The sequence below is a fragment of the Nothobranchius furzeri genome, chromosome 6 (genome assembly GCF_043380555.1).
Source record: "Nothobranchius furzeri strain GRZ-AD chromosome 6, NfurGRZ-RIMD1, whole genome shotgun sequence".
NCBI lineage: Eukaryota > Metazoa > Chordata > Actinopteri > Cyprinodontiformes > Nothobranchiidae > Nothobranchius > Nothobranchius furzeri.
The window spans coordinates 54,706,556-54,718,906 of NC_091746.1; the positions used below are offsets into that span (position 1 = coordinate 54,706,556).

Consider the following 12,351-nt stretch of genomic DNA (forward strand, 5'->3'; position numbering starts at 1 on the left):
TTCTGCTTCACCTTTCCTGGTCCGTCTAGATTCATTTTGCCTCTGGGGCCAAAGGTGCGGTGGTGCTGTAGCCGCCCTGGGGTGGTGGGTGTCTGCAGCGCTTTGCCAGACCCTGACAAAGTGATGGGAGGGGGGTGTCTTTGTGCCCAGTTTGCTCCGTTTGTGCGAGCATCAGGACAGCAGATGCCCTGATGAGCTACATGATGGATTGCTCATTTAGATATTACGCACGTCATGACCGGCAATCACTGAGCGGGCCAGTTTAACGGCCAGGCCACCGGGAAATCTCCCATTTCTCCCAATTACCAGTCCGCCACTGAAGAGATGTTAACTTAGAAAATGTGGGCCAAATTTTAATTACTTGTCAAACCCCCCCAATCCCCCATATAAGCATAAAGAAATAATAAAGCATGGGAGGTCCAAAACAGTCAAGTGGAGCATTATTAGCCTGGTTTGAAGTGAATTGTGCAAAAAAATATGAAGGAACTGGTCAAGCCGAGATCAACATAAAGTTTCTAATCTAGACGTGACATCTTTGAGAAACAAGAAACAGAGGAGGGCAAGATATTCTGAAAAAAGTACCTTCAAATGTCCCTTAAGCGGCCCAGAGGGACATTTCTACTGATGGGAGATTCAAGAAAACATAAAAAAGGCTTCAGGCTGGGAAAAATAATAAAAATGAAAGTGTTTCAGACAAAATATAAATGTTTTTTAAAAGCTGTACACTCACTTTCTAAACCACTTATCACCACATCATGCAGGGAGCTGGTGTCTTATCACCAGTTACTGGGCTGAAAACAAGGGACACCCTTAACAGGTCACCAGTCTGGGACACACAGTGACACACGCTCACACCTATAGGGACAAGTTAGAGTCACCAACCTTCCAGCTCATTAATGAATTTGAACTGTGGAAGAAAACCGGAGTAAAAGCCTAAATAAATCTTTTTCTTCTTATATTTATTTGCATTTTTGTTTAACATTTTAGACAGGTTTAATTATTTTTGTGCACTATTTTAGCTTTTCAGGCAATATATAAAGAAGTTAAGGGGGATTTTAGATAATGTTTATTACAGGTTTCCCTCAGTGTAATATAATAAAAAGTTGATGATACAAAGTGGTGAAAATAGTTGTTGCAGGCAAAAACAGACATTTTCAAAAATGTTGTGATTAAATTCATTTGGTTTCAAATAATAAAAAAGGACTTGATTTTTCTTCACTTTTTAGCTTTGATCAATGTAGTCAGAGATGTCAAATGTAACAAATAAGAAGCACATAAAATGTAATAATTAGAGGATGAATCAGTTACCATCAACCCATCCATCCATCCTAAAGTTGTTGTTAGTAAAAAATAACTAAAATATCAACAGCTTTCCAAGCTCAAACTAAAATCTTGAGCTTGGTTAATATATTCAAATCCTTTCACCACTTCAGACCTCTGCTCCATAAATATTTCATTGTGTTTTATTCCATTAATTGATTCAATATTAGAGTAACGGTTCAAAGCAAGAAGCCCCTGAATAAAATCAGTTACGCAATGCAACATCATACATTGCTATGCCATTGGGCTGGCTCGTCTCATTCTTTTCAAAACATTTCTCCACAGGGCGAGTGAAGGACAGGACACTAAAAGGGTGGGAAAGGGACGGAGAGAGAGAGAGGTCTGGGAGTTACACTGGCCCTCGTATCCAGCAGCGCGGGACCCCTCTTCCCTCTATGACACCCTGAGCATCGGGAACTCATCTGTCTGGCGTACCGTCTTTGTACTTTACTGTTACTGGTGACATTTTGGTGTCACGGTGTCACGATGAAGTGGCTCCCCTCCCACGTCGTAGCCTGCGGCAGCACAACCGCTGAGACAATGAGGTCCTGAGGAGTTGGGGCTGGAACTCAGGAGGCCCCAGCTGGGCGCAACGCCCTAACCCTTCCCCCTCCCAGGCTCCCATGAAATCGGGAATTAGTCGAAGCGTTGCTGACGACAAGTCAGTGTCTGTGTGTCCCAGGCTCTTCCCAGGGCCCAGCGAGGACCCGGGGTGAGGAGAGACACAGACAGACACGTCCACCAAAGGATGAGAGCTCCAGAGGTCAGTCGGGGCGACCGGTATGTACTGCACAGACCTCTGACCCCAACAGAGATCAGACTCATGTCTTGCTCGTAGTACCGTGAGAGAGGGAGGTGCACTCAACTTGGGTGATGGAAAAAAATCTACCGCTGCATCACTCCAAACGCTCAAGAAATTTCACAAAAATAGGAAAAGGGTCCTTTAAAGCAGTTTAAACATTTCATGTCCATTTGTTTGATGTAAATGTTGTTTACAATAAACAAATTAATACATTTAGTTAGTCAAGATATGTGAAAATGCTATTTTATTTAGTAATTTGCCCAAAATTGTGTTTATGTGCGTTTAATGTGACACTCACCTTGGGATTCTCCAGGATGCCAGACTCATAGCTGTACATAAAAATTAAAAACATTTTATTGCACTTTGCTTATTTTCTACTGGAAAAAAAATCATTAAAAGCGTGCATCTCATCAGTAACACCCACCTTATGTGCATGAGATTAGCATCCATGCTCCAGGGTGCCCGAGGAGTGACGGGCACTGGGATGCCATGTTTCTATGATGTGACAGAAAAGACAGTTAAAGAATTACATAACGTCTGTAAGAAAAGAAAAGATGAAACAAAACATGCATGAGAAAGTTCTCTTCACAAAAATAACAAGAGAAACAGTTGGAAAATGCAGGTTTTTGCATTTAAAAGTGACAGACCTTTATTCTTCCACAGTGAAAACAGCAAAAACAAACAGCAAGATGGTTTTTTTTTCATCTTTTTAAGAAAAGTCAACATTGCAGCTTTTTCAAGTTGCCTTTTGTCATAAAATTACAAAAAACAGATGTTGTGTTGAGTAAAAACACCAAGATCGCCCTCAAGTGGTGGATCTGGACCAAGTGGACATTTGGAACAAGAAGTGAGAATTAGACATTTCAGCTACTTTATTCAAATCTGGATGCTTATTTTGCAATAAAAATGCTATTTATGTGTTATTTACATTTTTCTGTAAGCATAAATGTTTTGGCTCGATTAACCTTCCTTTGAAAAGCAAACCCCTGTGCAATACAAAGGAGAGGAATGATTATCACATTTACACCTAAAATGAATAACCACTACTTCCTCTTAAACTCAAAATTGAAGGAGAAAGAAAAAAAATGTATATATTTTTACCTTTGCGTATTCCATCAGGTCTGTTCTTCCCCGGAATCGATTGTAAAACTCAGGGATCCTCCACGGTGCAATGATCTAAAGATGGAAACCAAAACTGCTGCAGCAATATTATTTCACATTACAAATTTTTACATGAAAATTCTGCAAGCTCACCTTGACCTCCGGGTACAGAGCGTAGCATGTGAGCTCAAAGCGTATCTGGTCATTCCCCTGAAAATAGTAAAAAGTTTTAAACGTGTGGGAAACTCCATCTATCCATCCATTTTCATCCGCTTATCTGGAGTTGGGTCGCGGGGGCAGTAGCCTAAGGCGTGAGGCCCAGACTTCCCTCTCCCCAGCCAATTGGGCCAGCTCCTCCGGGGGAATCCCAAGGCGTTCCTTAGCCAGGTGAGAGACATAGTCCCTCCACCGTGTCCTGGGTCTACCTTTAGGTCTCCTCCCGGTTGGATGTGCCCGGAAAACCTCACCAGGGAGGCATCCAGGAGGCATCCTGACCAGATGCCCGAGCCACCTCAACTGGCTCCTCTCAATGTGGAGGAGCAGCGGGTCTACTCCGAGCCCCTCCCGGATGACTGAGCTTCTCACCCTATCTCTATGGGAGAGCCCAGCCACTCTTCAGAGAAAACTCATTTCGGCCGCTTGTAACCGCAATCTCGTTTTTTCGGTCACTACCCAAAGCTCATAACCATAGGTGAGGGTAGGAACGTAGATCGACGGGTAAATCAAAAGCTTCGCCTTCTGGCTCAGCTCTATCTTCACCACAACAGACCGATACAACTCCCGCATCACTGCAGATGCAGCACCAATCCACCTATCGATCTCACGCTCCAGTTTTCCCTCAATCGTGAACAAGACCCCGAGATACTTAAACTCCTCCACTTGGGGCAGGACCTCATCCCTGACCCGGAGAAGGCATTCTACCCTTTTCCGAATCAAGTATGTGGGAAACTCGTTTAATCAAAACATTTGCATTCAACCCTAGCCTGGCAAGCCAGACTAAATAAATGTATTATTTAGTCTGGCCATGCTCCATTGACGGCTCTCGGTTGTGGGGCGGGTTCTACCGTTGTCTTTCAAATGATCTCCGCAAGCTACTGGACAATGAATGTGACATACTCTTGTTTCACTCTGTTGCATCATCCCACCCACCAGGCATATAGAGTGCCCTGATTGGCCCACAAAGCGGATAAAGCTCTGTGATTTGTTCACTAAGCAGATAGAGCACTATGACTGGCCCACCATTATGGACCAATCACAGCTCTTTATGTGTTTGAAACCCCTCTAGAGAGCTGTGATTGGCTAGCCAGAGTCCTGGTAGGAGCTGCTGAGGTTCCAATAGAGCATGCCTAGACCATTCTTTGCAATGCAAGAATTTGGTCTAGTTCACTAGGCTAATTCAACCCTGGTATGTAGGAATGAATGCTTTACAAGCTGTACTCGGGCAAAAAAAGCCCAGAATTGGTTGCATGAGCACGGACAAGTCTGCTGCTGCAGAGGGTGGCAGAGGACGGCAGGATGTTATGTCTTTTTTTTTTCCTGATATTTTGACATCTTGCCACGGATTGGATAACAGCAATGTGACTCCACCTTGCAACGTGGATATTTTATCTCCACAAACAACACAAACCTGGAGTTTTTCTGTGTGGTGGTGTTGCTAATGCAAACAGTTAGCTTCTACTAGTCAGCAGCCTTCAACAACAGTCCTCCCTGTCAGAAATCAAGATGGGTGAGTCCATGAATGTTAAATGACAGAGTGACGTAGATCTGTCAGGATTTTCAAATCCTAGATTTTCACAGTCTATTTTCTCTCAGAAGCTAAGGTGTAGGAGACTATTTTCAATCAGAAATAATCATTAAAAAAACATTTTTCAGTTAACCACACCTTTAAACCTCTAAGTAAATACCCATTTGTATAATTAAATAAAAAAGTAGCATTTAAAATTTTGGTTAAATTATATAAAAAAGCTGAAATCTCATCAAGTCTTTGACTTGACTTCCAATTTTGTTCTTTTCTATCTTCAGTTTAATGTCTGCTTTTAAATGTTGTTTAATTTTATTATTGTCTTTTAAAGTAATTGAAAAATTTCTAATTGTGCTGGTGAAATGTCTTGTGGTTTTTATCTTAAAAGGCTCTATAAAAATGCTGTAATCTTTAAATTACTGATATAAAACAGTTAATAAAAGTGACACAAAGCTAAAGCTTTCAATTCTATCAATAAAAGAATAATAAAACATGAACCAAATTTCAATAAGTGAAGGTAAAAGTAAAATATAAAAATTGTTTAAAAATTTTGTGGTGTTGGTCGCCAACTGGTGGCCACAATACAGTATTACAAAACATAAAAACAAAAAACCTCAAATTTAACTGTATTTATAAAAAAATTAAGAGCTATATTTCCACAGGACAAGCTAATTAGGAGAAAATTTTATCATCTAACCTTGCATTGCAACATATACTGCATTTTTCTCTCGCTTTCACACAGATCTGCAGAGCATAAGCTCGTTTTTGGATTAAAAGCGAGCGACTGTATGTACAGTCTATGATTAAAAGTAAACACACTTTTGGTTGTTTTTTTTAACTGAAAAGTAGTTTTTCTTCTTATGCTCTGAAGAAAAATGAATGGAGAATCAGATGAAAGATGAAAAAAAGTGAAATGGCAGTCCTAAAAATCTAGGATTAATACGTTGCATCACTTTTCTGGCAGGAAACTAAATAGTAGAAACATGCTCAGTTTTTAATTTGAGGTGCAGGGATTCGTTCTTTTTTTTTTTAGGTGATTCATGTAGTGTAAAAAAAGAAGGCAGGTGATTGAGACATTTAAAAGAAAATCAGGTTTTTGTGAAAGGAAGACTGAATGGAGAACTAATTTCTGGATGAGTTAGTCATTTTGGGAAGGCAGGATTTAAACAAACAACAACTGAAAGGTTAATATTCAACCTCACAAAAGTCTGCTTGTGACAACCTGGAACATCATGTCTGACACAGAAAGCTGCTCGCTGGTGAGACTTAACGACCATATACATATATTTTATTCATCTTACCTTTCCGGTGGCACCGTGGGAGACAAACTGAGCACTCTCCATGCGTGCTATCTCAACCTGACGACGGGCGATGCATGGCCTTGCTATGGCGGTTCCCATCAAGTATCGGTCCTCATAAACCGCGTTGGCCTGAACCGAAGGCCAGATAAAGTCCTCCACAAACTCAGAGCGCAGGTCCTCAATAAAAACCTGAACAGGGACAGAAAACAGACATCTGTGTCACATTTTTGTTTCAATTTAATCTGGCTGTTTATGAAACTTTTAGAAGATAAAACACAACAAAACTGTTTAAAGTGATACCAAGCACTTTTGCTTGCTTTTAGCACCCCCAGTGTACATTATTATTAATCTGTGGTCAAAGCAAAAGTGAAACTTATCTCCTTGCTGTGCGTTTATTTTAAAACCTTAATCTAACTGATGAAATGTCTCCCCACCCTTCATTAGTGTCTACAGGAGTGATTCATCACTAAATTAAACAAATCAGGGATTCCCAAAGTGTGGTGCGCGCACCCCTGGGGGTGCGCGAGCTGCCGCTAGGGGGTGCGCAAGGTGAAAACTGTAATGGCGGCGGAGCTCAGAGAAGTCTGTCATATGTCACCATAAGCATATTTGTGGGTGGGCCTAAGAAAAAGTAAGTGGGCACAATAAATGTAATTGAAAATAAGTATATTTTTGCAAGTGTGTCCTCCACATGTGCCCTAGCTTCATAATAACAATGCGCCAAGCTTCAGCACTCTGGCTTGTGCACGCCAATATGTTTCGTATTTGATCATTTTTAACGGTGTTGGAGAAATCTGAAGGTGGAGAGTCATTCTGGCAGATTGTAATTAACACCCTGTCTCATGCAGGTGTTCTGACATTGTAAACCTCACACACAGAACATTGTGGATGTAACAAAATAACAAGAAATGATTCCCATTCAGGCTATTAACACCGTCCTGAAGATCTGAAGTTCAGAGTGTGTCTGTCAGAGGTCAGACGCGATCCAGCGGAACCACGGCTCACGGGTGCACAAGTGAGCACATCTGGGCTGGGCAGAAGTAATTTTACAACATTGGTTTAAATAGCGCCAATAACGAGACGCAGTGACTGAGGTTTGATAACAACATTTTTCATTCAAGGTCAAATTAAGATATTAGCTTCTATTTTGGGATGACGTATTAAAGTCGGGTCCGCTCCAGCCAGTGACTCCGAACCTGACTACAACTCATGTTACTGCAGCATTTGTTATTCCAGTCCGAGTGGCAGCGGATCGCAGATTCAGCCACACCATAAAACAGCAATAAGTCGGTCTGAGGCAAAAGTGAACCTCATGGCTATATCTTTTCCATCTTGTCCCCTATAGATATTTGATTACGCACAAGTAGGTGGCCAGTTCAGGTTTACGCAGAGCAGAAGGAAGGAGAGCACTCGGGCCGCACAGGTTAAACGTTCCTACTTGAAGAAAACCGTTAAATTGCATTGTTTATGTGCTACCTGGGCACTCTAAATATTTATTTAAAACTAAATCAAAGGAAATTGTAATGGTATCGAATGCTTATTAATTACTATTTAAAAAATGAAAGTGATGGGGAAAAAGGTCGATCATATTTTTTAACCCTGTCCGTTTAGCTTGACGTCTGATATATATATACATATATATAAATACATATATACATATACATATATATATATATATATATATACATATATATATATATATATATATACATATATATATATATATATATATAGCCATGCCCTGATGTGGGGGCTGGGGGGTGCGTCGACATGGTCGGGACATAGAAGGGTGTGCGCGGCTAAATAAGTTTGGGAACCACTGATCTAAAACATGCAGGAAACGTGCTGGAAGCAGACTACAGTGCTGGGTATGGATGGATACCTTTTACATTTGAATCATTACTGTACCAATTCCCGGTACCTACAAATTGATACCGGTACTTAACGGTACCAATTTGATACCTTTGAGTATTTAATAATTATTTAATTAGCATTTTTAATTAAGTATATATTATTTTCCCAATATATAACCATATTTGATAAATATCATGATAAATAACATACAACAGTTTGTATTTTATCATCGTAGTGTTGTACAAAATTCTTAAATATTAAAAACTTTAACAGCAACTGTTTCTAAATGACGCAAAAACAAACCCAGCTCCTTGTACTCCTAATCCTCTTCTATGCCCTCTGGAATAACACTGATGAGGAGACCATGAATTATAAACTATAAATGAAACTAAAGCAAACTTCGATACCATTTAACAGTTCTTATATTAATATTGTGGTGTTTCACAAACTAAACGCAGCTCCATGTAGTCCTTTTCCTCTCCTTTCCCTTCTGGACAAACTGTGTGATGGTGGGTCCTTGTAGTTTTATAAACTGCAAATTACACTGAAGCAAACATCATTGCTGTGAACTAAATTTACTGTGTATCTTCATTCCTTTTGCCGTTCATTTTCAAACTGTTTATTTTTCCTACTCAGAAGTTGAAATTTCCGAGGAGAACACGAACGCACCATTAGATATGTAAACAAAAACAAAACTATCAAGCTAACGTTAACGCAAACAGTTTATTTTGCTGCTGGAGCTGATTAAGATGCCTCATACTCAGATCGTTGTCGCTGGTTTCTTCATCACCCAATAGCCCATCGCATAAAGTGAAGTAATGGCAAACTTGAGGGAGCGTTCACTTTCTTCTAGTCTGAATTTTGGAGATCCGAGGAGAAAGCGAACGCACCATTAGCTGAACAGATAACATATCAAGCTACCGTTATCTTAAACATTTTATTTACCTACCATAGCAGATTAAGATGATGATGCCTCACTTAGATCGTTGCTGCTGGTTTCATCATCACCCAGTTACCCATCCCATTTAGTGAAGTGGAACCAAACTTCAAAACACTTCCTCTCTGCCATGCTGCTTTGTTTACAGCTCGCCCAAAATGGCTGACGACATTACGCTCTTGCACCGGCACGAGTACCAAAACAAGGCACCGTTTCATATGAGGTGAATCGGTACTCAGTCGGTACTATGGAATTCGGTCGGTGCCTTAAAAAGTACCGAATTCTGTACCCATCCCTAGTGCTGGGTATAAACAAGGAACATTTTACTGGTAATCCAACTGGTTTGGTTGATACTTAATCCTTGAGTCAGTTGGAAGGAAGTGTTTTCATGACTTTTGTTTCTGGGACAAAGACAAATGCATAGTTCCGCTGAAGCAGAGCATTTCCTTAAAGCTTCACATTTCCTCATCTCACCTTCTTGGCGCCGAGGCTTTCCGCCTTTTTCCGGGCAGCTTCAAAATCTTCATCTTGTCCGATATTGGCCTGAAATGAAATTTTGTTGCAAGAGAGCATGATGATTAATGCTTTAAAGCTCTCGTTCACTCATTGTTTAAATACATCTGCTGTGGTCCCTAGTATAGCTTTGTGAGTCATTATCTGTGCTCCCGTTTCAGGAAGTAGAAGTTAGCCAGAGGTAAGGGGAGCATAAAACGACAGGATTTGGGGTCTTACTCATTATTATTCATGATATTTAATCATTGCACCTCTGACTGGCTAACAGCAACGGAACTCTTTCACTGCCTCCTTTCGATTTGCAACAATTATGATTGGTCTCCCCAAACAACACATGCCTGAAGGAGTTTCTAATGCGAACAGTTAGCTTCTACTAGCCAAGATATGCTCTGCACTCTGCTGGCTGCAAACAATGATCAGTCTTCCCCAGCTGTGACCCAAGATGTGTGAGTCCAGGGGTGACCAATCCTGATCCTGGAGGGCCGGTATTCAGCATGTTTTAGCGGTTTTCTGCTCCAACATGATAGATTGAGTAGTTGAATCCCTGTGCAGCAGTTCATCGGGCTCTGCATAAGCCTGTTAATCACCTACTGACTGAAATCAGATGCGTTGAAACAGGGTTAAAACTAAAACATGTTGGATGCCGGCCTTCCAGGACCAGAACTGGGCACCCCTGGGTGAGTCCATGAATGCTAATTTGCAGTGTGACAGATCTGTGTGGCTTCTTCTGACCCGAGCATTTCCCTGTCTATTTTCTATCAGCAGGTAATGCAGAAAATAGGGATAGAAGACTATTTTCTGGTTCAGCCTGCAAGTGAAACTCAGAGTGACTGATCGTATTTAAAAAATAAGTAGAAACCGGTTTCTCAATGACTCAGCTCTTTAACGTGTTTGAGGAAACTTTGGGTTCAAGAAGCGAGTGATAAATGCACGAGCACGCAAGCTCGTGTCTGAGCAAGTATTTTTCCGGACATCTTGTAATTCAGATCACATTTGCAGGAGTTCCTAAGAAGATCATTTAAGCTCAGGAAGATAATTTTTCATTTAAAATCTAATTTAATAAACTAAAATGACACATCTGCATCACACATAGTTCTACAATTTGTTATTGTTTGAACACATAACTGAACCAGGCCATTAGTTCTTCTCCAACATAAGCCAAAAGGACCTGCACCTCTGAGGGGCCACGTGGACACTGACCCCCTCCCCCAATTCTCAGTGAAAAAGCAATGAGTGAAGTTCAGCGAGAAATTTGCCTCCCTTGCAGTTCAGTGACCCTGGGGGGAATTTTAAATCCGGCTAGATTTACGCTGGCATTATGACGGCAAATGGCGGCTCTGTTGGCTCCAAAATGCTTACCTAAGCTGTCCGAAAACAGCAGATCATTTCAAAATGTCAGTGACAAATGCAAAAGCAGCTGGTTGACATTACCACCTGTTGTTCAACCTCACCAAGTACGTGATGACATCATAGCCCTGCTCCTTGAGCCACACCAGAATGCAGGATGTGTCCAGTCCACCGCTGTAAGCCAGAACCACGGTGCCGTTAGACATGATGACAGGCAGAAGGTCTGCAGGACAAGAAGCATCTGTCTTGTTAATATATAACAGCTGTGATAATTAGTTAATAACTAATTCTGATTTGAGCTAAAGTAAAATCCTGATCAAGATTTCAAATAAGTCACTATTTAAGAAAATTTCATTATGGAATACCAACATTGTAATCCTTTAAACAACTGACAATTAAGATTCTAATAAAAACTAATTACTCACTCAAAGCCGAATTTTGGCAGAAAAACAAATATTAGTTGTTATCTGTTTAATAATTCCCACTGATCTAATGGGCTAAGTTGCTGAAAATAATCTTTAAATAGTTCATAATGGTTACCGGATCATTATTTTGAGCTAAATGTAAACAAAATATAAATAAATAATGATGGCATCTCCTTGTGTGGTTTTCTCACATCCAGTCAACTGTGCTAGGGGTTCTGGGAATACAGAGTTAAGATTCACTCATCGGGATTTTTTTGCGGTCATGAAATTAAATAAATACTAACTAGACAGCTAGCTTTGTTCTGCAGCAGCAGCAACTGTTGCATCACGGCGCCTCGAAAACGGTTTTTGTCCTCCAATAAAATCTAATACTGAATAAACACCGACATGAAAGTAAGAGTGTACTCACACAGCAGAGAGCAAACAACGGTAGGTCTGTGAGACTGTAGGTTGTCTGGAGCTGTGGCGTGTTTGGAGCGTCGACAGGGCTGAACTGCTTTACCAGGGATACGTCATCCGAACAAGAGCACGAGACGCACGACGTCACCACGTCAAATTATACAAAATTTTAATAAATTCGTCACTTTATTAAAGTCGGATAACTTACAATTTGAGCTCATGTTTCCATAAGATAAATGTAAGCAACAATAATAAAGTTCCGCACAAACATAAAGAGAAAGGGAAGGATTATTTATTAATTTATTAATTAATTTATTTGTTTATTTATTTATATATGCAGTTGAGACAGTGAAACCCTTTGAAATTCCTTTTAAAAAACAACCGTGTATTTTATTTTAAGAATTGTCTTTAATATTTTCAGAAAAACAAGTTTTTAGATCATGTTACCAGAGGCGGTTCTAGGGTGGGCAAGCACAAGTTTGGTGCCCTGGATGTGGTGTCTCTGGCATAATTTGATAGGTGGGGCACAAAAACTCCATAGCTGTGACTGACACACACACACACACACACACACACACACACACACACACACACACACACACCAATAAACA

General features: G+C 40.5%; 1 protein-coding gene across 1 annotated transcript in view; it reads right to left on the minus strand.

The window, feature by feature from the left end:
• The window catches only part of ass1 (argininosuccinate synthase 1), a 34,192-nt gene extending 22,308 nt beyond the window's left edge, over window positions 1–11,884 (minus strand). Inside the window, exons 1-8 of the mRNA XM_015942515.3 lie at window positions 11,751–11,884; window positions 11,021–11,139; window positions 9,531–9,599; window positions 6,266–6,454; window positions 3,377–3,433; window positions 3,224–3,298; window positions 2,547–2,617; window positions 2,421–2,451 (exon numbers count right to left, since the gene is read on the minus strand). Coding sequence (XP_015798001.1) covers window positions 2,421–2,451; window positions 2,547–2,617; window positions 3,224–3,298; window positions 3,377–3,433; window positions 6,266–6,454; window positions 9,531–9,599; window positions 11,021–11,122 — 594 coding nt within the window. The 5' untranslated portion in view covers window positions 11,123–11,139; window positions 11,751–11,884. The remainder of the gene's footprint in view (window positions 1–2,420; window positions 2,452–2,546; window positions 2,618–3,223; window positions 3,299–3,376; window positions 3,434–6,265; window positions 6,455–9,530; window positions 9,600–11,020; window positions 11,140–11,750) is intronic.
• Between the last annotated feature and the right edge of the window lie 467 nt (window positions 11,885–12,351).